This window comes from Gobius niger, assembly GCF_951799975.1.
Source record: "Gobius niger genome assembly, chromosome: 8".
In the NCBI taxonomy this organism is placed as follows: Eukaryota; Metazoa; Chordata; class Actinopteri; order Gobiiformes; family Gobiidae; genus Gobius; species Gobius niger.
This window is the reverse complement of record NC_136859.1, coordinates 12,553,064-12,580,616: the sequence shown is the minus strand read 5'-3', so window position 1 is coordinate 12,580,616 and position 27,553 is coordinate 12,553,064. Positions and strand designations below refer to the sequence as shown.

Below are 27,553 nucleotides of genomic sequence, written 5' to 3'. Positions count from 1 at the left end.
CACAGCCTGACCGTCCAACGTGACTCCCGGTCCACACCCGACACCTCGCAATCGTTGACTCATGCTCGTCGGTCCCAACCAGCTCCATGGTCCCGGAATCCATCACCAAATGTTCGGTAAAGCTCTTACTATAGCTCCCAGCTGACAGACAAGCGTACAAGTGGGTTGTGCCATTTTCCTTTTTTATTAACCATTAGCACATCGCCACCGTAAGAGCTAAAAATACATACCGTAAATTAGTACAATTTTCATAACAATACATGGATAAAAGATAAATGAAACTGTACCTTTTTTCCCCTTTCAGCTAGGCGCTAGGCCGTGCCATGACCATACAAGTTTCCCACCCGCCATGATATTTAAACACTTCCTTCCCTAACAGGAAATTGCCGTGGTACCGGAAGCAGTCTTTTCAAAATACATCCATAAGCCATTACAGTTAGACATTGCTTTTATTTGATCCTTGTGCTCATTTTCATTCTGTTTTTATTTGTCGGCACAAGCATGTCAAGATTTAGTCATGGAGATTCAGTTTTATTTTATATTTCATTTGTTTTCAATGCATTTTAGTCAAAGAAATGACCTTTAGAAAATCTACTGGTAAAAATGAACACTTTTTTATTTCAAGGTATTTCTGACATGCTTCTTATTTCACAAGTCAGTAGTAATGAGTAAGAAAAGAGCCACTGAAATAAATGAAACATTGTCTTATCTCTTTGTCAGAGTCAAAACTACTCAAAGTAAGATAAACATTTAAAAATCAAGAATATCTATGTTGTGTTTCTCAGCACATTGCAAAAGAAATGCCTGTCTAATTGTGAAATGTTCTCTCCTGCAATCCAAAACCATGAGCTTGTCTGCGATGTAACCTGCTGCTAATCTTGTTGTCTTAGCGCCGGTGACAGGTGTAGTAAACAGCTCTGGCCACCCCGATCAGCCAGCCTCAGTACCCACCCCTCCCCTCCTCTCTCAGAGCCTCAGGTACAGCCCACAGGGACCACAGGCGCTGTCTTTGGCGTGATCGTGATTCGTGAGGCATGCACCGTGTTGTAGGCTGTAGGACAGGTTGAAGAGTGCTCCTGACCAAAGGCCTGTTAGCCTCGTTAGCCCCGCGCACTCTCTGTGGTGCTGTCATGTGCCGTGCCGTTCTCGACTGTGTGCCGTGCCGTGGAGTGTGCTCCTCTCCTGTAGCCCATTATCCTGGTGTTTCAGCCGAACTGACAGTGCATGACTTATGTAAGGAAGCAGAACATGTGACCACTTAGAGGAATCTAAGTCGGAACGTTTTTAGCCTCTGTGTTTTAAGAGAAGTGTGAAGGAAATAAAAAAAGTACAATTTAAATGATGTGGGCGTTTTTACTGACTGCTTCTGTCTTTGGATTGTTCGACAGGATGTGCGTTTCTGACGTACTGTGCGAGAGAGTCTGCCCTCAAAGCCCAGAGCGCTCTCCACGAGCAGAAGACATTACCAGGGGTGAGTCAAGTCCGCCTCAGTGAACCACCCACTGCGCACATGCATCTCCTGACACTTTCTTACAGGGATGAAATATTGATTGTGGTATTTGACATGTGCAATACAAACATCGTTTCATACACAAATCCCCAAGTCACAGGCTCACAGTGACTTCCCTACCACCTTTGAGTTTTCATTTAGTTAGAAGGGTTGCAACTGATTATTTTACATAAGTCCCAGGTTCTATTCCCAGGCTATGTGCTGCCCTCTTCTCATGTCTGCATGGGCTTCCTTCAGGTGCTCCTGTTTCTCTCATAAACTGGCACATGCACAATTAGGGCTGGGTGCCGTGACGCTTTTTGGATACCAGCAGTTTGACGATACTTTTTTCAATACTTATATGAATATTTATTGTCATCTACAACCAGAAAACAGAACAATAAAGTTAATTTATTTATTTATTTAATTTCGCTCATTTATTTGAGCTGAAACAACCGAGAAACTTCCTTTAATGCTGTCCCTGGACCAACAAGCATCAAAACTTGGTCTCTAAAGATATAATACTGTATATTTTTCAGTACCTTTTTTGATTTTTAATGCCAGTAGTACCTAAACTTTTTTTTCTGACACCAGACATACCCAGCCCTATGCACAATATAGTAAAAACCTAACGTCTTGACCAAACCAAACTTGAAATGGTTTTGACTTTACTCTAGTTTGTTCCTTATTTCAAAAGTCGACCATTTTTTTTCGTCATTTCCATTTACCCGACACAATATAAGTCTTCCACATTCAGTATTTATAATCCCTTCCCCTGAAACCCCCTGGAGCCGCCGTCATTTACCCGTTGGACACGCACAGAAGTGGCCTTGCCCCGTGCTGCCGGTGCTTCTGCTCCCATTAGCAGCACAGTGACATAACTCAGCAGCCCAGAGGTGTCCTGCTGCGGAGGACAAACACTCCCTCGCTCCGGAGACGCATAGGGCTGTCTGTCAGCATCATAATCTCCATTTCTCCCTCTTCACTGTCACTTCGTCTCTGTCTGTCCCGCACCCGCCTCTAGTCGTAGCGCCTGCCTAGAGCCCTGTGTAATTACTGTGGTCGGTCCCTCTCGTCTCATCCAAGTCTCGACTGAGGAAGGAGCTCTTTTGTACGCGCTGTTTTTCTTTTTTAGAGATGGGACTGTCCCCGCTCCCGCTTTGTTCTCCCTGACCTGGTTTCTGCTGCGCTCAGTAATTGTTTCGGACCATTTTTAACTTTTAGTCCCAAAAGAAGGAAAACCACCCCGTGTCAGCGAGAATTAAAAGACTCCGGGTATAGAACTGTTCTTGTATGTTATCAAGACAAGTCGTCACATTTCTCTTCATCAATATGACATAGAATAATAATTTTTATGAAGGGCCACATATTGAAGTGTATACAGCAGTAAACATTATTCTGAGCCTTAAACCATTCCTTACACCTAATCAGCACTGTGGTTTTTGAGGTTTTTATTCTGTGGAATTATTAAACTTGCAGTAAAAATAACCATCTCTGGTGATGTGCCAATTCAACAAGAAGCCTGAGGGCCGTCAACAATTAGTCTGAGGGCCACATTTTGCCCGCAGGCCACACTTTGGGCACCCCAGGTATAGTCTGTAAGCTCTCCAGCCCTTTTTAGCCACAAACATTTCCACGTACGCTTGATGACTCACATTTTACATTCATTTTCTTTGTCCTGAACATGTTGGACACAGTCTGCAAACAGTTGGGTCATTTTCTTTGAAATATCATCTTACTTTCTTATTCTCCAGGCTGAACTCCACCTTGTGTTTGAAGCGCAAGTAGATCTCTGATGTTTTTGTTGCGTAAAAGTAGTTCACAGGGTAAAAAAGGCTGGAGACCCCTGTTTTAAGAGGTGACAAAAGGTGTCTTCGGAGAATCCACCCTTAACTCTGATTGGTTCGATCCCCCTGTCATTCAATACAGGACACAAACCAGATACAGCTACAAAGTCTACTGCTGCTGTTATTGCATTATACGGAAGTCCATCTTACAGATTCCCTTGATTTTCCTATAATAATGCTTGTGGTTTGATGAGCTTTTTCAAAAAAGTGACCTGGAGGATACAACTGAGACTCGCTCGTGGCCCATATGTACAGTATATTAAACAGTTATGGAAGGTTTACCTCTTCTTATGTCACATACCGTGCTCATTTTCAATAACGAAGTGATATAATTCACTTCACAACAGAGACCAATCTTAGTGCATCTAAAAAGTGCGACTAAAGACTTTCCCTGGTTGTACGGGTGCGACCAGTTGTGCAGTTTTTATAGTTATATTCCTTTTGTTTCGCTAAGAGAGTTAAAATAAGAATGCAAGGCAATATGGTTTGTTTTTCTATTACTTTATTATCAAAAATCAAATGTATTATTGTGGGGGATTTGATCTACATTATGTCCCAGTGCACCTGAATGAAAGCCTGCCCTCTTCTGAATCCCAATATAATATTCTCTCCAAATTGGGATATTATGATTTGACGATCGGATTTTTATTTTGTACCTCTGGCCTCTTGGTCTGTTATTCAGATGTAAGCCTGGTATGTTTCCAGAGACATAGAGACAAAGACAGATGCATGCAGTCATAAAACCCAGCACAATGACATTAATCCAATTAGGCCCTACTAAGAAGTCTGACCTTTGAACACAATGCACCTTTCCAATGCTCGTCTTTACTTGCGCTGCCCTTTGTCCTTCTAATCATCGCTATAATAACCTCCGCTGGGCTTTACCTCTCCTCTGTCCGGCGATGTTTTCAGTAATAGACCTGTTTCGTTGCCAGGGAAATGATTCAAAGGCTTCTGCAGTCAATAGTTGTGCCTCGTTTCCAGATTACTCGTGATAAATATTCTGGACACAACGGAGGAAACATTTGCAGGGAGAATACTCATTAGCGGTACAGATTCACTAAAGAGGCAGCTCGCTACAATCAGAGGCCGAGGCTCCCCTGAGGACTGGAGCTGAGCGCGGGTGTGGCTACCGCGCGCTGGGTTTTCAATAAGCTTTAATGAGGAGCATCACTGCTTCCGCTCGTGGTTTTCTGTTGTTCGGGCATTTTCCACTTACAGACAGGCCACTGTAATCATCACAGTCACTAATTGTCACAGGGCATTGCCAATAAAGTGACCGAGTATAAAGCTGGGGAAACAGTTGATCAGTCGATTTTCAGTTCGATTTTATTTTTTGCTACACATGTGGCTTTTGCTAATATGGTTTATAAGATGATGGACGTTTCAAAACCTTATCTTAAACAACAAATCAATGCTTTCCACTCCAGCACCATTTAACACAAGATACTTTCCATTTTATTCCTCCAAAGTCGAAACTCCACTCAATGAGCGGTCACTGCCGTGCTATAGGCTGCAGACCTGTCGATTAAAACGCCCCATGCTGATAACTGCTATCAGCCAAAGATTTAACCTCAATTCGATTAATTTTTGATAAAATGCACAGTTCTACAGTTACAGGTAATACAATGAATAGACGTTTACATTGGAAGAGCACAAAACGAAACAAACCTGGTGATGTACTTTTCTCACACATTTTACCAAACCATATGTGTCTTTTCTCTTTATTAGCCTGCAAACACTACCTTGATGCTCCTTCTTTGTGCATTGGCCTATTGTAGAAGTTAGCAATACATCCAACTACTGTAGGGGTTGACTGATTGGCCGGCCAGTATACTGTATATTGGGCCGGTATTTGGGTATTTTACAATATCAGCTATCGGCCGATAACATGCATCTCCGGAACCATGTGATAGAGAGTTATAGAGTTATAGAGATAGAGTTTGCATTAGTTGAAAAGATGGAAAGAAAACTCTCCCACAACTTCCTTGGCCTCAAGGGAACTGAGAAACATCGTGATGAAAATCGGTCACAGGTTCGTACACCTCTGATCGTAATATGTATATTTTACGTTGCAGACTTTTGCTTATAATTTCGGAACCATAAGAGATAGAGACTTACGTGTTTTGTTTTGGAATCTAAAACAACTCCATCTGAAGTATCTACTAAATAAATAAATAAATAATAAATAAAGCGCCCCCTGCTGTCACAGTTCAACACTGACACAGGACTTTTTTAATGAAAAGAAATGCTGTGCATGTCGTCATCGGCCGATAAAAATCCCCAATGATCAGCAATGGCCTTAGAAAAACCCATATCGCTCGACCTTTACATCCAGCACCTGCTATTTGATGTTTGATCCCGAACATTCATTTTGTCAGACACCTCCAACCCCTTCCATTATTGAGTTTAAATGAAAAAAATATTTCTCCATCCTCCTCCAACCCTCCTCATACTGTCCCTCATTGCACTTCATCTTGGCTTTTCCTTCAAATCCCCTCTGTCCCGCTCCGAGCTCCTCCCCTCACGACACCTGCGTTCTCCGCTCCCCTACAATATTCTCTCTACCTGTTCAAGCGTCTTTATATCATCCTTCCATCCCTCTGTCATCCCCCACTTACTTCAATTCAGCTGTATCTCTCTATACAGTGTATTTTCCCCCTTTCTCTCTCTCTCTTCCTTCTCAGATTCTCATTTCACACTCATTTACGGTCACCCGGTCCTCTCTTAAAGCCGCCCACCTCCCCCCCTCTCTCTCTCTCCCCCTTCCCCTGCCTTCTTTAGCTCCTGGTTCTCATTTCCCTTCTTCTTGATTAGTTGACCCTCTTTGACCGCTTCACACCCCCCAATCTCCGCGCGCTCCAGTGCCCCCCTCAGCTCCACTTGTTAAGCTGCATGATTAGTTTCTCACAAACTAATTTTCATAGCCAGATCTCGCGGCCGCGGTACAGATGAGGTGTACTCTTTGATGCATGTGAACACTTGATTGACCAATGCATGTCTCGCTATGGCTTTTAATTGCTATGGGCTTGATGGAACGGCACTATAGCCTCGTTCACAGACACTGGGTTTACAAGCAGGTTGTTAAAGTCCTAATGATCTTGTTGTTTGGTCTGGGGTGGAGAGATTAATCCCAATCTAATCGAAATTGTAATTGGAATTTGGGCAATTAGCAGATCTCAAAGACTGCACTTATTTAAGTGATGAAATGTCCTCCACAGAGAGCAATATATCTTGTCTCCATGGGGTCTTATTGTGTATTACACCTGACCCTGTAGTTTGCACTTCTTAAATAAACTAGAATAAAATGCACTTAAAATAGACAGGGTTGCCTTAGCATGTCTGTCTGTTTTGGTCTAGGAGGATCTGGCAACCTAAACAGGGTTTCTGCATGGCATTAAAAAGCATTAAATAAATGTTGCCAAAATCACAGCCTTATATGTCATTAAAACAACATTACATTGGATTCAAACTGGCATTAAATCTAAATTTGTTGGAAAACTATGACATCCCTCAATAATTTGTTGTATGGTATGTTGAAGAAGTATGCTTAACTGAATGTAAACAATTTGTGCATACTTTTGCCCGAATAAACTAAAACTGAACTTCTATTGTATAAAAACACTGAAAATACCATAAATGATGGTCCAAAATATGTTCAGCTGCAATTTTGGTTGAAATTGACCACATTCTTTTGCTTAAAAGTTTCCTGTTTTGTCCATTTATCTTTTGAAATGTTTGCAAACATTAAAGGAACTATACCTTTTTCTAGTTATGTAATAAAATGTGTTATATCCTCCTTTAGTTTATTGTGAACTCAGATAGTTGAGAGGAAAACACTGTGTATCTATTTATAAAGCATTTGCATTCACTTTATAAACTTACAGGCTGGTTTTCTAGCATTTTATATAAAAGTGACCCTGCAAATTATAAAATGGGCGCATAAACTCACAAACAAATATATTAGAAAAATCAGGAATGACCTTGGATCACAACTCAAATTTTAATTTAGTGGTTTCCTCTGTCATTGTGAATGAAAAAAAACAAACTGGTATAGTGCCGTTTAAGAAATGAAATATGCAACCATTTTTTCCTACGTTTGTGGCATTAAGATATAGTATTTTGACATAAAAATGGCATTCAAAAGTGTTAAAGTTGACTTGCTTCTTCCTGTCATGTGGTTGTGTTTAAGAACCACAACAAAAATTGAAAACAGTTTTACATTTTACAATGTTTGGAATTTTTTATAAATTAACCTCCCAATTGCTACAATCAGTAAATGTAATATTTGATTTGAACATGTTTACTTGTAATATCTGTTACAAGTAAGTAAAGTATGTTCCTTAAATTACATTTCTGCCTTTATTGCCTCTGGTGCTCTGTGAACTTAATCTTGATTCAGAAAACAAAACAGAAATCTGCCTTCATTTATTGATTTTCTTTTCATTAATTCTCTCCGCCCCCATAGAACTATAACAAAGAGTCATTTGTACAAACCTGAACGATCTGGCTCATTGTGTGGTCCTCTTGCTTCATTCATACAGATATAGATATTTGAACAGGTTGACAGCCCACATTTTATCACATTTATTTCTATCTACTTCTGCTTTGGCTTAACGGTGAAAGCTCTTTGGGTCGTTTCTGTTCCGTGTGATTTGCTGACGAGTATTAACGCTGATTTAACTTTTGAGACACTCCATTTTAACTTGAGCGGTAGGGAGAATCTTTGGACAGAGGGACCACGAGAGGAAAGAGGAACAGATGGCCTTATCAGTCTTGTGTTTAATTTGGACACAGAGACGGAGTAAGAGATAAGGATACGCACAGTGAAACCCTATATTGGTCAAAGAGGCGGAAATTTAACAGCAAATCCACGAGTAAGTCCCAACATGGACCCAGATGTTTGGCTGTATTAAATGTGCCGTGGAGACTCCCTTTGGGACCGAGCCACATTAAACAACGGAGTTAAGCTCTGCTAAATTGATTTTTTTTTCTTCTTGTGTTTGTTCTGTAGTTAAACAAAAAATAAGTCATTATGAGGCATTTATATTTTGTTGAGTAACTTAGATTTAATCATTAAGTTTGGAAAATAAGAATATTTGTGCTTCAGTTTATCTCCTATCACCCTTAAAGCTTCAGTCTATAGGCCTATACTTTGTTAAAGACCTTCCATTTGAAGAAAAGCTTAAGTGTCACGTCTATAAATCTCTCTTTTTTATGCGTTTCTAAGGCTATTTAGGCTAAGAAATATTATTATACTCTGTATTTAGGGCTGGGTTTCGTTGAAGTTTTTCCCCTGATACCAGTACTTTGATAACAATAGTCGGTTTATGATGCCGATGCCTGAACGACTAAAATATTTGTCATCTAGAACAGTGGTTCTCAACCTGGGGGTCGGGACCCCCATAGGGGTCGCGAGACAAATTTGGGGGGTCGCCAGATCATTCAGATAAAATATACATATTTTCGTTAGTGTATAATCTAATGTTTTATTGTACCAGAGGGCCATTATTTGTTCATAGTGTCAGAAATTTTATTTCAGACATTTTTTTTTTTTTTTTACTTTTTGTTTATTGACAAGTCAGAACAAGTTACAACAAAGGTCCTTGATCCCCCCCCCCAAAAAAAAAAACAATACCAGAAGTACCTAAACCTTTTTTGTCTCCGATAACATGCTGGTGTTGTTTAACAGTACCAAGCTCTAATCAGATTAAGTGCTCTCTACATTCATATACTCTATACCAGGGGTCACCAACGTGGTGCCCGCGGGCACCCAGGGGCCCTTTGGGGCATGTCCAGTAGCCCTTGGGACTTTTTCTAAAGTGTAAAAGACTTCATTTTCTTGAATCTAATTCTTAAAATTACAATTATTTCGGTTCTTGTGACTCAGTACGAGTTTAAAATAAAGCTATTTTAATATAATATGGGGTCAATATCCTATAAGTGAACAGTGCACGTTTAAGTCTTTAGGATTTGTTTTTAACTGGTAGCCCTCGAACAACTTAATGCTCTTAAAGTGGCCCTCAGCTGAAATAAGGTTGGTGACCCCTGCTCTATACTCTGTTTGTCTTTTCCTAGGGTAGACTGAGCAAGGCTGCTTTGGTCCCTACACCACTGAACACGCACTCACTCGCGAGGTGGGCCATGAAACAAAGCGGTCGACCTCTAATCTAAACAAAAGCCTTCTCAAATTAAGATTAACATTTCAAATACAAGTAATTTTCGCTCATCTCGGCGTCGATCTTTGCGGGATAATTGTGCACATTAAGCCCAGAGGGATGTTTTCTCTGATTAATAAGACCTTGCTGTTTTTTGAGCAAATGATAAATAGAGGACTTTATCGGGCCGTCATTTTTAATTCGCCCGCTGTTAACCAGTCTCCCTCCTCCCATCAGCGGAGTCACGGCACATAAAGGTTGAGTGTTAATCATAACCTCATCTGCATTCATGACATGGAATATATACGGCCACATTCATTTATATCCCAGCACCTGCCTCCTCCCCCAACGTGAGAGGCTTTATAGGTGACTGCTGGGCCTCTGAACAGTTTATATTATATGTTTAAAAATCAAGATTTGTTTCACAGTGCATATTTAAAAGCGTCACTGAAGTCTTACACATTTGCTGCTAAGTATCACAGAATATGACTCAGCAGTTAAAGATTTTCAGTCATTTCTGCTCAGTTTTTGAGAGTGAAATGCTTTATAGGTTAGATATATAGCTACCGGGGCTCTAAACAGGCGCGTCCTACAGGGAGCAGTAACAGTGTGGTCACAGCGGGTGTCTGGGGTCAAAGAGCATGTCCCGGGCCCCGATTCAATACACAGAGGAGCACTGATCTCAGAGCTGTAAAACTTCCCCAGCACTAATGGCACAATAGGACACGTCTCCCTCGAGTTTTGAAGCCACCGTTTTGCCGCTAATATATGAGCGGACACGTAGAAGGTGCAAAGGTCAGAACGGGTAGTGGCGCTAAATAGTTTGCCGTTTATTGAACTAAAGGCGTGCGATAAGGGCGAAAAATAATTCAAATCCATAGTTAGAGCCTTTTAACCATATTTCACATAACAATATATAATTTAACGTTATATCCCCATACAAATGAATAGGGAAGACAGGCGCAATACTAACGCATGGGGAGGTATGTTTTATCCTTTTCATCGCGTTTTTATAATTTCTGTGGTTTCTTTAGCTTTAACATCTTATAAAAAGTTTAGTGGCCACTGGATGTGTATCCGACCCCACAGAAAGCAAAAACTCAAAGCTCAGAGGCCACTTTTAGATGCTAAACTGTACATGAATGAATGATTTCTAACTAGGCTTTGACCTAAATGTGGTCGATGGGTTGACAACATCTGAAAGCATCCGGATTGTTCATTATTTGCGGTGTTTGGTGGCTAATGCTAACAGCTATAAGGAAAATACATTGAGCAGGCTAGCGGACTCTAAAAATGTCCCCCATGACTTTTTAGAGCCTACTTGCTCACTGTCTGCATACGTTAGGATTGAAAGCTGCTTCTCCTTTTTATTTCTATGGCTTTATTGTGAGCTGTGATGTAGCAACAACAACGCGTCATACAAGGGGGAGTGGCCTCGCCGAGGGGGAAGGAAACTTGTTATGGGAAGCACAATTTGTAGCCGTTTTCTGGCAGACATATTCATCACACACCATGTGGTCCATATGTTTGGTTTGATACAGAGAATTGTCCAGTAGACACTTGGAGCTAGCGTTAGCATGTAGCATGAAACTAACTTTAGCATTACAGTTAGCATTCTCCGTTATTCATGGGGTGTTGAACCAATTTCTCCTCAACATAAATCTAGATCAGTATAAACATCTCAATTTAAGCATAATAATCCCAATTTTAGTTGCTTTGACAAGTTAAGAAGTTCTTGGGCATTTGTCCTAGATTATTTCACTTGTTCTGAGATGTTTCTGATTCGTTTCAATACATTTCGTCCTTATTTCAGGACATTTTCTTTGCCAATGGGGTAAGAAAATTGGTCTTATCTCTTTGGCAATTTTACTTTCCTATTTCAAGCGAGATTTACCTTAGAACTGGTCTGAAATGTCCTCAAACAAGCAAAGTAAACTAGGTCCGATCAGAAAAAGTGAGGGAAAACTGACAAAAACAGGATACATTTCCTCAATTCAAGTCATTTAAGCCAATGCTTGATATTTCTTTTTGCAGTGTAGTTGGTTTCCTTCTTCTTCTTTGAATACAACCATTTATGGGCGATTCCAGAGAAGAAGTAACTAAACCGACTGTATATCTGCTTTAGATGTATAACTTAAATCCACTTGTCACTCACTCAGAGCACGAGTAGACGACGTGTCTGTGTTTAAGCAGGAAGTTGTTTTAAACAGAAGCTCTGAATCCCAGTCTCTTCAAATTGGCAGATTGTCACAGCACAATTCTATAGTTTTACTGCCTAACTCCTACAACTTTACTGTACTCATCCTTGTACATGATTATGCTAATTTGGAAAAAATGCATAATTCATCTCTCCATCTTGCATCTCGTCTCTTTGCTTTTGCTGAGGGCTGTTTGGACTTAGCCGCGCGCCTTATCTCCACGAGCATCTTCTACTTCCTCAAACCCTCTCCACTGCTGCTGCTTTATTTCCTCTCCGTATCTTATCGTTTTCCTTTTGTTCTTTGCTGTCGGTATCTCTCTCTCCGTTTTTAATCTGCACTCTCTCTCCTGTGCGTTTATCGCCTCCTTCATCTTCAGCGGGCTCGGAACACACGTACGCACATCTGTTTGGTGTAGGTGAAATTAAAGTGCGATAAGCAGCTTACCTGGTGTGTGTTCAGTGCTCCGCTCCACAGCTTTCCATTTGAACCTAACTGTAGTCCACAATATACACTCAAAAGCACATTTAGACTGCGGGCTGTGCACACAAACTTCAACTAGTTAAGGGGAAAACGTGGCGGATCAGATCTATCGCATCCAGATCTATTTTAGCGTTTGGTGTAGAAAGTTTTCAGACCTATTGTAGTTATTTCTGCGATATCCTGGAGCAACCAGTCTGATACTAAACATTTAATGTGAATGAAACTAAAACTGCAATTTCATACTGACAAATCCTATCCCATAACTACGAAGTAGTAGAAGTCATGAAAAAATTATGTCATATAGGATCAATAGTTATCATGCGGACATTTTTATCTTTTTTGTTGTTATTCAACCTCTTAACTCCTGCATTAACCAGACACATCTTGAAAAAAGCTCAAAATAGCAACGAAAACAATATGTAAACAAGGATGAAAATGCAAGATAAAAGCAAAAAAAAAGTCATAACAGCAACAAAAGAGCAACACAAATGCAACGTGAGGAAAAATCTTAGATCAGTTTTTCAAATCATCAAATGGCGGCCTATAGGCTGTGAACTCTCTAGTCAAGAAGCTTTTCGATTTGGGTAATGCCGTACTGGAGAAAATGTGCTTGGTTAATGCGGGGGGTAAGAGGTTTTGATAATGGTACTGATACCATTATACCATTACAATGGCATAATGGTAACAGTACCATTAAGATAATGGTACGGTTGTTTTTATGCTTAGAGATACAGTTTCTATTCCTCATTGATGTCTTTTCTCATGATATTTTCTCGCCTCTTTATATCATTAGGAACATTAAATGTTTTATTGTCACAGGGCTAATTATTGTAGTTGTGCTGTTTTTGAACATTTTGGTCTGTGGTAAATGTCGTCCATTGCCTCTGATACAGATATATATAAAGCTAAGAGAAGCAGATAATAAATTATGATATTGTGAACTTTTCTAGTGTCAGACTTCAACATAATTGGTACAAATCAATAGTATGATTACGTCGAGTTTATCTAACCGCATGTAGCCTAATTCGACACAGCGTTACAGCAACTTCAAGGGCTATCAAGCTGCAGGGTTAGCGCTCAAACGTGCAAAACATGAGCCGCTACGTCTTTTATCGGATCGAAGAGAGAAAGAATTCACTTGATATTCACATTGGGCTGAGAGTACTATATATACGCAACACCGTGAAACCCCATATGCAACAGTCGTGGAGTCTGCAGTGTCCAGCTGCACTTTACAAATGTTCTTCTGTTTCTTCTGCCACTATAACACACAGATTTGGCTTCAGCTGTTGAGAGAGAAAACCATCTGGGTCCACCAAAATTGGGGGTTGTTAATCAAAGTCATGTAAACAGGAACAATGGAACAGAGGTGAGGCTTTTTGAGAGGTTTTAGTGCGATTAGTTTGGGAAATCTTGAGTGGCATAAACACTGGAGAGAAGGCAGAGGAATCACATGCGTCAGAACATCTTGGTAGAAGTCTAAACTTCAACACGCTAAAATAACAAGCGAATTCCGCACAACAAAGCATGGCACAGTAAAGTCTGCCATTGCTCGGGCCCGTCCATCAGCCTGTATCTTCAGACGATCGCAGCCCGTGGAGGTGCGCGTGTTGTGCTTGTCTCCGTGTGGAATCTGAGATGCCTGGCAGGCTGTCTCCCTGTGGGGCAGAGCTATGATGAGCAATTATCCACTAGGGCGACTTTGTAGGCTAATTTAGCATATTTATGTGGTCAGCAGCACTGTTTACTATTCCCCCTCACTGCTTACTGCTGCACTTTCAATTTGGAGCATTCTCTCTCTCTCCCTTTTATTTGCCGTGGCTCTCCCCTCCTCTTCTCCCCTCTCCTCTCGTCCCGCGCCTCTATCTCTCCCTCCTGATGGGGTTTGTGATGTGTATCGCTCCCCTCTTCCCCGTTCGCTGCCTCTATTTTTATCCCGCGCGTGGGATGGATGGGAGTTGAGGGACAGGTGTAGCGCCGTGTGTTTTCGAGGGAGGATCCGCACAAAGTCGCACAGATGGGGAGTAGTTTGCCCGACCAAGAGGGATTTGTCTTTATTTGTTTTAAGGTCTGATGTCTAAAGTGCGCCGCGTCTGTGCCTGTGTTTGTGCGTGCAACACAGAGAGAGAGAGAGAGAGAGAGAGAGAGAGAGAGAGAGAGAGAGAGAGAAAGCAGCCGGCCTCATATTTCACCACAAAATTGAAGTAGAATCTAATCATAGGCTCATAAAGACTGACCCTGGAGAGTGCCTGCCTCTTTAAGGCCTCTCATGTTGTTGGGACATTACAGCGCTCTGGTTCCTGTCCTTAACCTTCTTCTAAATAGAGAGCAACTCCTACAAACAATATATTTAAGGTCCTGTATGCTGTATTACGTTATTGTACTCACATAATGTCTTTGGGCCGAGTGTAAGTGGAGTTTGTCTGGTAAGTTTTGTGATTTTTGAGTGTATACGGCGTCACCAGACTTTTCCTAAGGGATACTTCAAATACCACGGCAAAAGTGTCCCAAGTGGAAAAACCCAGATCACCCTGTTACCCTGTTGCGTTTCCAGTAAAAATTTCCATCTCGTGCTTTTACTCCCAGTACTTGACCCACTTTGGCCAGTTGTTGTTTTGTATGAATACTTTGACCGATAGTGTCTCAGTTTGCAAAGCATTTCATTGTGATCGGAGGCAAAATAGAAATGGCGAAGTGGTTAGTGTCCCAGGTTTGATGAGGGCTTTTCCGTGAGCACGTTCTCCCCACAACACAAAATAGTTTCCATTTTACTCCACCAAAGTATATTAACTCCACTCCAAAACAATGAGCTGTACCCGCCACATGATCGGATTGTCTCTAAACCAGTCGATCAAAAGCACCACGCCAATAATTTAGACTGACTAACTATAGATTTAAACGCCATTCAGTGAGTTAATTGCAGAATCCTCCCAATACGCGGAAAACACGTGCCATTTTGTTTTTTTTGCAATGACAATAACATGAGCAAAAGAAAAAGCTTCCCGTAAAAGCCCTGGTGCGCAGAAAGAGACCTCATCCTGAACCCACATTAGTATCATGGCTCATTGGGATGTTGCGTGCGCGCGTGATTACCAGGCTGATGTTCTCTGCCAAAGCGGTTTCCCTCCGACGCTGCCGAGAGCTAAAGGAGCCCAAAGTTGAGTTGAGTCCATGTCACACACCATCTGCTTTGGCAAATCCAGCCAGACCTGCTATAGGCCCGCGACGCACAGTCATCGAGTTTAGCCGCAAATATCAGCTCGCTATTTCATCAGCAGCAAGAGCAGAGTGATTGTTGTCCGTTATTGCAGTTGTTTTGTTTGGCGAATAGGAAAGTGAAAACAGATTATTAAATAACACGGCACCAAGATGCGCTGCCTGTCTGTTTTCGGATTTAAAATTGAAATCAGAGGCTCTGGCGATGGCAGAGATGGCCTGTCAAAATGAAAATTGCAAAGTAAATCTCTTGAATTTGAACGGTTTGCAATATTCATTTAGGTGTCCTTCGCAAGCAGCAAAATATCCTTCCTCCTTGTTGTCTTGTTATTTATTTAAACTGCTAACGATGTAGTGTAGACCTCTAACATCTCTCTACATTTTGTTTTCTCAAATGTTATTGCTCCTGAACTTGAAAAATGTGCATTGTCGACAGAATTCCGATTTGTAAACAGGAATCGCAACACTCCTCTCCAATAAATCACAATTAGATACAGTATTTCCGCCCAAACTGTCCAGCCCATATGAAAAATGGCAAATCTCGAGTCCCCCTTAACCTAATTTTAGTTGGTAATGTCTAAATATCCCATCTGAGACCAGTGGGGGCCTCCTGGATAATGTGAATCGTCTCAATAAAAATGGGGGGTTTGCAGCATCAGAGGCAGCAGCAGAGGAGCACGGCTGCACAGAGCTTAAAGGCATGAATAGGTCTGTTTTGGTCGGACGGGGGGCAGGGTGAGACAGGGGAGGAATGGATTTAAGACAAGGAGGAAACAGGACAAAAGTTTGACATAATGAGCGTGGAGGAGGGGTTGCCGGGTGCAGGGTAAAAGGAGAGGGGGGTATGAAAGAGAGCGAGCGGTGGGGGCACTTCTGTCACTCCAAACTGAGACATCTGTCAGAGGGGCCACTGCTGCGCGTGATTAGCCAGACAAGAGCGGGACAAGACTTCGGAGGCACCTGGGCCGCGACCCCGACTCCGGCTCCCCGCTCTCCAGCCACACTTCACCGCGCCGTCTACGTAATTGCCTTTGTGAGCTGCTCTCTGGAAGCCGCTGACAGCAGGAGACAGCCCCAATGAGCTCCACGGGCTGGCCCCTGTGCACCGCGCTCGGCTTTTGTTCGGGCGCTTCTGGAGTACGACCTGCTCTTTGTGGAGTCTAGTGTTGGCATTTATTAATTGGGAATATCAATGTGAAAAAGCATCCGCAATGTCTAGTGTCTACACATTTGTGGACAATGTTTTACCAAACCATTACAACACAAAGTTCTTCAGCTTTTTTCCCCTTTTTTAAAGCTTAATCAGGACCAACAATAACCTTTAAATGGGGCTAAATTAGGAAAGCACGTCTACAACTTAACTTAGCACATTTTTAAGTTGCCAAGACGTTTTTGTTTTTGGCTGTGTTTGCAAAATATGTGTGAGTCTCTGAAAGATGGAAGACCTCAGTGATTTTGCAAAGTATTGTGGTCTCTTGTGAAATGGACATTGCAGGACCTAATAGATAGACGGCATCTCTGGAATCGCCCATATATGGTCATGTTTGAAAACAATCTGGAGAAAAATCAAAACTTTCTCTAATTATTCAAAAACTACTTTAACAAATGCTGAATTATGAATATAGTTTCTCCTAAATAAAGATACAAAGACATGGAGCAAAGTGGTTCAACAGCCCATAAATGCATAAATAACGGAGAATGCTAGCGTGATGTTTCATGTTAGCATCGTGCTAATGCTAGCGCTAGCCATGACTGCCGTTTTTTCACTTCTGCTGTACTATCTGCTGTGAGAAAATATCCGTATGGGCCCGATTTACTCTTGACTTTATTTATGTGTGGTGAATATGTTTATATTCCACCAGAAAATGGCTAAAAAGAGTGAAAAGTTGTGTTTCCCAAAAGATTCTATTTTCCCCCTCGGCAAAGCCACGCCCCTTTCTATGACGCGATGCCGTCGGTGTCTATATTGCGATAAGGACATTTTGCTGATACGTTATGCGAAGTGCTTCAATTTATTTTATATTTCCTGATATTGGGACCGACATGTCCTGTGAGCACCAGTTTCGACGACTGAAATATGAACTGTTAAACTAACACAAGAAGCACATGCATTCCAGATCATGTTTATAGAGGTGTAAACTCCAGTTATATGACATTTAAGGCCTTGATTTAATGACTTTTAATGCTTTTTAATGCCCCGCAATAACCCTGTCGTTAACAAAAGGTGCTAGAGATACTTGGTTTAGTTTGTTAAGAATTTGTAGCTGACAGTTGGTCTTGGGTTGCTATTAAAACCTTTGCGATTTTGTAACTTGGCAAACAAAAATGAATTGGCAAAAATAAAAGCCTCAGCTCAGTTTGCTTACAAGAGTTTGAGATTGAGACAAAACTTGCAACTCTTTCTTTCCAAAATGTGTCATTTCCGATTGAAGATGTTTTTTCTGTCAATATATACACAGAAAAGTGAATACAGTGTCTTTGTAGTACTGCAGTTTGTGAATGCAGGTGGAAGCAGAAGGACAGAGGGCATGGAAAGGAAGGGAAGGGGGCGAGTTCAGCTGTTCTTCAGTCGGCTGGCCCTGGCCCTGGCCCTCCGGAGACTCCGCACTCAGCTCACTGACGAGATGGGTCGCCCGTGATTATGCAGATAGTCATCTACATAATCTCAGGAAACATTTGATTTTCGCAATCACAGATGTATTCCGCTTGGCTCTCGGACGCAGCTTCATTTCCCAAAAAGCTCACGGTCCCTAAAATAGACCGAGGGTCCGGCAGCACGAGTCTAACCGTTATCCGCTATAGTGCCGTCGGATTATGTTGGGCTAAATCCAGCGGCTCAAATTTCAGTGAGTGCTCCGGTGCTGCTCTCAGTGGGCCCTGATGAAAACAGCATCATATTATACGCATCAACAGGGTGGTTAGTTCAGCTTTATGCATGGTTAGATGTCATTACTTTATAAAGAGGGATAAGGAGGACGGGAGAGTGACGGAGGAGCGCAGACTTCTCAGGTGTGAAGACTGTGATGTGTGAGGAGAGAGAGAGGCGCTGGGACGGGCCGGGAGGGGGGGGGGGGGCGGAGGACGTGCAGCGGCAGGGGGATGGGTCACTCGCTGTTGTATTATGGTTGCAGGCGCGCGTTGCTGTGGCGACGGAGCAGGCAGGGCGAGAGGCTGGGTTGCCTGGTAACCTCAGGGATGCAGAGCCTAACGTGGCGTGATGGAGGAGAGGCAGGCTCCACCTTCTCCGCTCGGGCTCTGTGTGTGGAGCCCAGCGTGCAGGCACAGGCGAGTTTACAAATGATGACGGGTTTAGACACATGGATGATGAACATGACTAAACTTAAAGATGATGATTCAGCTTCACTTTGTCTCAATATGAAGTGCAGTTTAGACTTACGTACAGAGAGACATGTATATTCTTACGTTTAGAAGCCGTTATGTAACACATGAAAGCGGGCTCGTTCTGTTGACATGAAAGACTCCTGCATTGATTTAACACAGCTCAGTGTGGGTCTGCTTGATTCAGCCTGTCACAGTAACAAAATCTGAAGTTTGATATATTTAGGGAGGAAAATATCGCAAAAAACGTCATGTCTCACTGAAACTTTACCCCTAACACATAAAAATCACAGTACTGCTTCTTCTAAATGCACTAATATTGATGTACTATGTAATCGGTACAAATCGCAATTGCAATACTTTAGGACAGGCCTTAAACACATATTCTCAAATTGATGAATTATTACAACAGATGCAGTTAGACACAAACATTATGAAAGACTCTTGTCAAGAACACACCAAATGTAATAGCCTATACCTTATTTAATCAGTCCTATTATAACAGAGCGCAGAGTTTACCTTATGTGCCCTTATGATTATTATTGTACTTCTTATAATACATCGCCCGCGCATACAATGACAACGAATTGTGCAGATAGGATTGAGAAAAGAAAATGGAGGTTTAAAAGAAACAATTCTGCTGCGTCCTCCGGCTGGATATGAGGAGATTACGGAGCTGAGAGAGGGGGATTGAGGGAAGAACGGGAGAAGGAATAGCGCGAGATTGGGGCGGAGGATATAAATAGTTGTCTTTTCTTGTGCACTCTGGAAAATGGACATGTGGAAGAGTGTGGATGGGAAACAGAGAGAGAGAGAGGGAGAGAGGGGGGAGGGGAGCGTCAGATATGAGTGAGAGCCACACTCGCCTGTCTGCTGTCAAGCTGAGGGAGGACTGGAATTATAACGTATAATAGCAGTTTTATATTTATCAAGGTCTAGACTACAGGGTTAGCAAGTTTAAACATAATAACACCCATGGAGACGGGATATTTTGTTAGATAATTGCCGCCTTTGTGATTGTTATTTGCGGTCTAATTGTGCAGCCCTTAGTGGAAGGTGTCATTGTAGACTGCACCGTTTAAATGGGCCATAAATGAATCCGAGCGGCCGACACGTTTGCTTTTAATCTGTGGTACATGCAGTGCTTAAACACACATTTACATATCTCTCCCCCCCCCCTCCCTCCCCTCCTGATGTGAGCGATGGTTCGTTCCACTGATTTTGCGCGGGAGATGTGGGGGGGGGGAGGGGGAGAATGCGATTTGATTGGATAATCCAGGGATTTAATATCCGTTAATCCTGGCACAATCCTCTCTGCATTGCTGCCGGGGAGTGAGATTAACTGTATATGTGCGGCGTGTGTTTGTCTCTCCGAGGGGGCCGGCGGAGGGGGTAGAGAGGGGGCCCGCGGCGTTTGCATGGGAAAAGTGGCCCCCGAACACTTGTGTGTCATCACAGGCCGGCGCGCAGGATCCGACTTGGCACCACAACATGCAAATGCAGTCGTGTTTTGCCCGTTTGCCGCTTGCCCCCCATGCGTGTGCGAGCTTCTAGCGCCCGTGGTCATGCTCTCTGCCACGGGGCTTACACGCCACATAGTATCTCGCCTGCATGCTCTGCTACATACAAATGCAGCTCTTGGTATGCCGCTCCACGGTGCAGTCCACAGAGCCCAGTGCTGGTCGCGGGCACGTCTGCAGATGGGTTCTGTTAATTAAGACTTAATTGGAACGTGAGTAATTAGAGGATAATTTGACTTGAAAGGAGTGTGGCTGCTCATGTGTTCGAATGAAGAAAGAGAGAGAGAGAGAGAGAGAGAGAGAGAGAGAGAGAGAGAGAGAGAGAGAGAGAGAGAGAGAGAGAGAGAGAGAGAGAGAGAAGACCTAAAGCAGTGTCTCCGTGTTATTTGCATTTTTCTCTTGGACTCCTGGGAATCTTAATTACTCCGCTCCTCTATAGATTCAGCTCCTCTCTCCGTCCCACACTGAGTTAAATTACACTTGTTGTCGACGCGCTTATTGCATCTCGATACAATCGTACACGTTTTTCTGTCATATCCATTCCCCGTGAACACGCGACTCACCTGCGCTCAGTGTTTCAGGTTTATCACAAAGGGAGCGCTCCACCGAGGGGAGCCGCACGACACTTTCTGGCACCAGCCTTTGTTTACCGAGGAGCACAGCAGTCGCCCTTGGCAACAAGCATCCTTGTTTACCTACCCATAATGCCGTCATACGATTGCCATGACAACCGGCTCGTTGCCATGCCAGTTTTCCAATGCCATTTTGTGTGTCATCTTCAGAGCTGCAGCCTCTTGCACAGTGTTTGTCGTACCTCATCCGCTGTCTCAACACCGCAGGCCTGCTTTATGACTATTATTTTGGGCATTTCAATTAGCACGGGATAAGATGAGATTGAACCAACAAGGGAGACATTCACTTGTCACGTCAGCTCTCAAGAAACACTCAGGAGGTGCAAATAAACAGGACACGTGTAAACAAGTAATAATAACTCGAGGTATGTTATATACAGTGGATATAATGTATGATGTCATATAAGAAAAGCACAGTTAGGAAGCCAATGGAGATTTGAACATGCTAACACTGAAGTATTCAATCGAGCGAATGCGAGTGATGTCACTGTCAGGGCAGAACTCATTCTCTAGTCTCTTAAATGTTAATTCACTTGTGACCGAGCAGTTTCCTGTTTGTGATGTTTTGGATTTTCAACTTGCCAGGGCTCGGCACTGTTATTTTTTTCCAATACCTGAACATAATACTTTTTTCTATACCTATGCTAAAATACTTGTCATATGGAACCATAAAACAGAACAATAAAGATAATTTATTCCATAAAAGACTATTTATTTTAAATATGTATCATTTATTTGAGCTGAAACAAACAAGTACCTTCCTTTAATGCTGTCCCTGGGCCCAACAGGCATCAAAACTTGGTCTGTAATACTGTATATAGTTTTTTTCGTACCTACTTTCAATCCCCGACCCGTAGTACCTAAACCTTTTATTAACACCATACCGGTATCTTTTCACATTGCTGCTTGTTGTTCAAAACATGTCGGTATCGGTCCACAAGGTTCTTCGTTAGCTCTATTAAGGCAAACTTCACAGAGAATATAAGATGCTCTTCATCAAAATCACAAAAAGTATTTTCTCCCCAGGCCATTTCGATTTTGTTTCCTGACCTCGCACATGGCATGCTTTTAGAGCAGGATCTCTAACCAGTAGCTTAGGAGCTATCATTAGCTCTTCAGCCCTTTCCAAGAAACTCCCCAAAGGATTTCTTGTTTTCTGCTTACGCTTGATGAGTCATGATTTAGATTTATTTTGGTTCTGAGCATGTTGAAAACAATCTGCAAACGTTAATTAAATTTAGTGAAGTACAAAGAGGAAAATCATGCCGTTTTCCTTTTTTTTTGAAACATGACCTTGGCCTCTCACCCTCCACTAAAGTCACACAGTTAGTATCTTTGAAGTTTAAAGCTCTCTGCTCTGTTTCGCTGAGGTTGGAGACCCCTGCTAGATTCTGTACAGTTCACATGAGACAAGGATTACAAATGGTCGATTAATCATTTTGTCATCACTGCACTTCTTCTCAGTAAATATTATGGCGTGGCTTTGGAAGTTGGTTCACAGACTGATGATGGGCCCTGACTGATGGCCATTTGTTCCCGGTCATTACGATCTGTGTTCAGTGGGTCTTACTGTCACACGGATGAGCCCGAATAGGCCTAATGAAGGACGAAATGGAAAAAGTGATAGATGGGTGCCCGGGTAGAGAAAGGGTTAGTGGACACAAATCTTGCTACAATCAGCCGGCGCTACAACACGGCCCGGGAATCAATGAACAAGAGCGGGCTGATCGATGAGTTGATACAGCAAGACGGATGGGCGTGTGAGGATGGACAGCAGTGGCGGGAGGACAGGGGTGCGATGGAGAGACAGGCCACTGGTCGGAATGGAAACACGTCGTAAAACGCAAGGTCACCGAGTCACTCAGGGTGAGCTGTGTGGCTCGTGCTCATACTCACTAGTCAATACAAGAGCAGGGTTAAGATACATGGGCAAAAACTCACATCCACATGATTGAAATTAGTCCAATATAGGGCAGAACTATTTCAGATATTATTGACAGGTTTTCTGAGGAGTGTTCCAATGGCAAGGCTATTTTATTTGTGGAGAAAACCTCGATGTGCTTCACAGAATAAAGCAAAAGCACAGGAAGCATAATACAGTATATAGTCAAATAAAAACTTGCAAAAAGTGCAAAAAAATACTGATCCTTGTGCTCATTTTGCATGCCAGAACTAATAATATTGGAGACAAAAACAAAAATGCAGTGTTAAAGTAAAACAATGACCAAGTAATGTATTTGTATCGGCCTTAACTACAGAGTTAATAGCTATGTATTTTGCATAGACCTCATATAGATGATGCATTTTGTTGTTCTCAGAAGCCACGATTTTACCGATATTAAAGTGATAGTCTCTAAATTTAAGTATTTAACGAATTTAATAATAATAATAATTAACAATAACAATATTTTTTTCCTTTGCTGATTTCAGCAACTGATCAGAATCTGCGGGATACCACTTTGACCAATGAGATGAGCCTTTCCTGTGAACCGGCCTGTCAGGTCCAATCAGGAGAGAAGGGGGAGGAGCTTGATTGTTTACTTTTGAAAATTCTGTTCCAGCGCTATTCATTTTGCAAACGAGGAAGGCCTTTACTTTCAAATTTCACTCTATCTCTCCTTACTTTGCAAACTTACAGACTATCACTTTAACGCAGCCTTTGTGATTAACTAATTGCGTCCATTAAAATTGCAATTTCACCTCCTTTGAGACTGTTCTCCCGGTTTAATCCAGAATCTTGCCTTGAGCAGTGCTGTAAAGTTGAGTAAAGACCAAAGATTGTGAAATTAAGAATTAAGACTCTACTTTTGCTTGTGCTTTCTTGCTTTGTTTTTTGTGTTTTGATTCCTGCACTTATAGGACGTTTCTCATGGTGCAGTCAGTGGTTGCTGTTGTCAAGCGCTATACAAATAAAGTCCAATTGATTGATTGATTTTGCAAAGAAAAATATCGAAACCAAACATAAACCTAGACCTGTCAACTAAACATGAGCCAAAATTACAAATACAATAATAAAAGAAGTGAAATATTGAAAATTCAAGTTGAAATTGAGTTTTTTTCCTGTGTGCGTGCCTGCGTGATCTTGTGTTTTCACTGTACCGCCGTGAGTGAGTGGATGGCCTTGCCTTGGATCAATAGCTCTGTGGTGACAGCTAAGAGCTGATTAATCAAACGTATGGATCCGTCTCTCTCTCTGCTCTGCCCTCTCCTCAATTACCAGCTTCATTACAGTGCCTTAACACCCCACTGGGACCTCTTCCATCCTTCTCGCCCCCATCACCGCACCCTCCGCTCGCCTCTGTTTTCCCTGCTCCGTCTTACTCCTGGTTTTTCTGCACTCTGTCAACTCGCCTTTTTACTTAATGCATTTCGCCATTGTTTGAGGATTACTCAGAAAGCTTTAGAATGTGCGATGACTATATGAAAGCAGCTGGTGTCGGGGCGCTTGACAAGTGCTTTTATTATCGCGGTAATAACAGGTGGTGCATTACCTCAACCGTGCAGCTCATAAAGTGTCGCTCAGCAGCATTAGCCTGGTGATGGTCCTACCCTGACTGTTTTTAAACCACGTGTAAAGTGCACAATTACTTTAACCCTTTTAGTTGTATAACATGCTAGATTTTGTCCTGTCATTCTGCAGCACCTTTTCCACATTTGGTTGCAGTTTCTTTTTGCTTGAGAGCCATGACTAAGCACTCTCTCTGTGTGTCATTGACTGCTTCTGGGTGGTTCAGTGTTGTTGCATTTGCTACATACAAAGAGCATGCACTGTAGTTAATCATGTTTTTTTTATTTGTTTCACTTAACCTTGATTCAACCTGGAAAGTCACTCATGATTCTCATTTACAGACATGACTTTGTATCAGAGGAGAAGCTATTGTACATATTTTTAGTTGTTAGGGAGTCAACAGGAGCACCTGCACAGGGAGAATGTGCAAAAGAGAGGCTCTACCTGGTCTGGGTTCACAATGGTCAAGTCTGTTTCAGTCTGAGGGCAGGGTCCTTTATGTGGGGCAAGTAGAAAAATCCAAAATGTTAAACCTTTTGATTTAGGTAGGAGTCAGGACTACACATTTCCATGTTGATCATGTGGTCTTAATGTGGACATATGATGCAAAATTGACTTTTTTGAGCTTTAAACTATGTAACAATGTTGTTCCCCCTTCAAAGACAGACCTGAAGTAGCATTTCATCAAATTTAGCTCTTTCTTCTTCTATAGCAGGGGTGTCAAACTCACTTGGCGGGTCGCCGGCCACATATAATAAAATACTATTGAGAAAACATTTTTCAAGAAATGAATAATAATAATGAGCTGTGATTTTAAAATAGCCCAACAGGACTGTAGCATGATAAATGATAATAACGGCTTACAGTTACATTGCGCTTTACAAGCCTGTGTTGCAAGCTTCTCAAAGTGCTACACTGTCATTATTCATTCACTCCACACTCGGACCGGCCCTGGGGAGACTGATCATTTCCCACGTGGCTATAATGTGTTGTTTATATCCTGATCTCTAATTTTGTCAGTGCCCTCTGCTGGACACGTGTGGAACTAGTTGCTTTTTTTATTTTTTTCTTCTTTTTTTTGCATACTCAGGAATTGATGCTCTACAAGTCACATGCTGGATTAAATCATCTCCGCGGGCCTTGTGTTTGACACATGTGGTGTCAGCGCTTCGTTCTGTACTTCCTTGATACAATTACGTCTTTGATAAAACCCAAAACTGTCCTCCACATTATCCATTATCTAACATTGTATCGGTTCTGAGCTGTTCTGCGCTCAAACTGTGTTTTATTAGGCCATGCTGAAGCTGTAAACCACGCCGTGAATCGAAACTGAAAGTTAGTTTTTTAATAAGGTATTCTTACAGCTGCCAGCAGGAGGAGCCACGGTTAATGTCTTCTCCAGCTCTAGAATTTCATTGTTAGTATTTAAATCCTACAGAGACATAATTTCATGTTATACAACGTAAAAGCTGAGTCTATTTAAGCCCCATATACATGATATGTCCACATTAAGTTCTTTCACCTGGCAACTATCACACCTGTGGTTGAATAATACCATAGTGGAGGGAAAAAATACCCCCACGAAGCTTTGCGGCAGTTTGATTTCATAATTATCCCTGTAGTTGCAGCGATATCAATCATGAATCAGACTAAAAATCCACCTCCGTGTTGTACTACTGGATCTTTAGAATGATAGGAGGTCACCTGAAGTAACCTACTGAACCTGGGACCTTCCAACCTCTATGTCCATGCTGCCCATTTCCCCACATCGAACTTTTCCCAGGCAGACAGTTTTAAACTTCTCTTGTCGTGACATTCATAGATCAAACAAACCCTGACTTCTCTGTATGTTCTGAATCGCTGTCAGGGCCAGTGCGTGTTTCTTTCATCTCGTCCCCGCTCGCCTCGCTCCGTGATTCCCTGCTCTGTTCCCACGTCTTCTCTTCTTTTAGGCCCTGCTCCTGCATCATTCAGTCGCTCAAAGTCAGCGAGGTCCCTCCGGCTTATCTCCCATTCACCATCCTTTTATTTTTAGCTGACGATGTCTGCTCATATACACACACTTCTTTAGGAATTAGGGAAAAAATCAATCAAAAAGTTACAAGCTTTGGGAGACCTTACTTGTTTTGGACTTATGCCCTCCTTTACAAGTGGAAGAAAGAAACCAGATAAGGCACATAACAATTACACACACTGATCAAAAAATGTTGTATAAATATTTTAACAAACCCAAACATTATTGTCCCTGTCACCCACTCACACGTTTCCTTCTCATGTCAGCCCTCTGCGTTTGCTAGCTCTGTTATCTCTTCTCCTGTGGCTCATCTAATCCGTAGTTCTTGTGTAATCCCGATCAGTTGGCCCTCATTCTTAATCCCGTCACTTCTCAATCCCCCGTACTCCAATCTGTGGTGTCTGTGGGACATCAGAGGCCCCAAGGTGGCGTGTGTGTTTACACTAAAACAGACTTACGCTCATAGAAGTTGCAAGCACCTGTCACCTGCTAACCCCGATTAAATGCACCAACGGCAGATTGCGGGTACTGTGGCTTGATTCACAACATTTATCCTGTTTTGACTAGTTTAGATTCTCATGTAAATACAAATTAAAGTTTCAGCCTATAGGTTTATATCCACAGGCAGATACATTGGCTTATTGGATTGTTAACCCTACTTAAGATTGGTCACCTGGAGCTCTTCAGCAATTTGCCTGAGGAAGGTCTCAGGACCAAAACGTTGACCTTATTCAAATAAACCTTTCTAGCAAGGTGTGTGCCAACCTTATTTGCTTCTTAAAAGAAACTAAACTGAGCAAAGTCAACACTCAATAATATTACCTCTTTTGCTGTGCCAGACACATGTAGCAAAATCGCCAAATCTACTCACATTTTGATGAATGGGTGAAAGGAATTGCTTGTTGTTTAAAATATTTATAGATATAGTAGGCATGGTAGATAATGGGACTTGAAATGTTGACAGAAACAATCTTTGGTAAGTAGGGCTGGATACCGTTAAACAATACAATACAATACCAAGAAATTTAGGTATTATGGTTATTGAAAAATTAAAAGTAGGTGCAGAAAAAAGTATTCTATCTTTAGAGACCAAGTTTCAATGCTGTTTATTTAAAAGAAATAGTCTATTATGGAATATCATGGAAAAAA

General features: G+C 42.0%; 1 protein-coding gene across 2 annotated transcripts in view; it reads left to right on the top strand.

The window, feature by feature from the left end:
* LOC306967316 (CUGBP Elav-like family member 3) overlaps positions 1 to 27,553 on the top strand; it is a 48,055-nt gene that overhangs the window by 6,168 nt on the left and 14,334 nt on the right. For both annotated transcript variants that reach the window (XR_013793177.1, XM_079562295.1), the window contains exon 3: positions 1,389 to 1,471. Coding sequence is in view for 1 of the 2 variants with exons in the window: in XM_079562295.1 (XP_079418421.1) it covers positions 1,389 to 1,471 (83 nt within the window). In the remaining variant the exon portion in view is untranslated. The remainder of the gene's footprint in view (positions 1 to 1,388; positions 1,472 to 27,553) is intronic.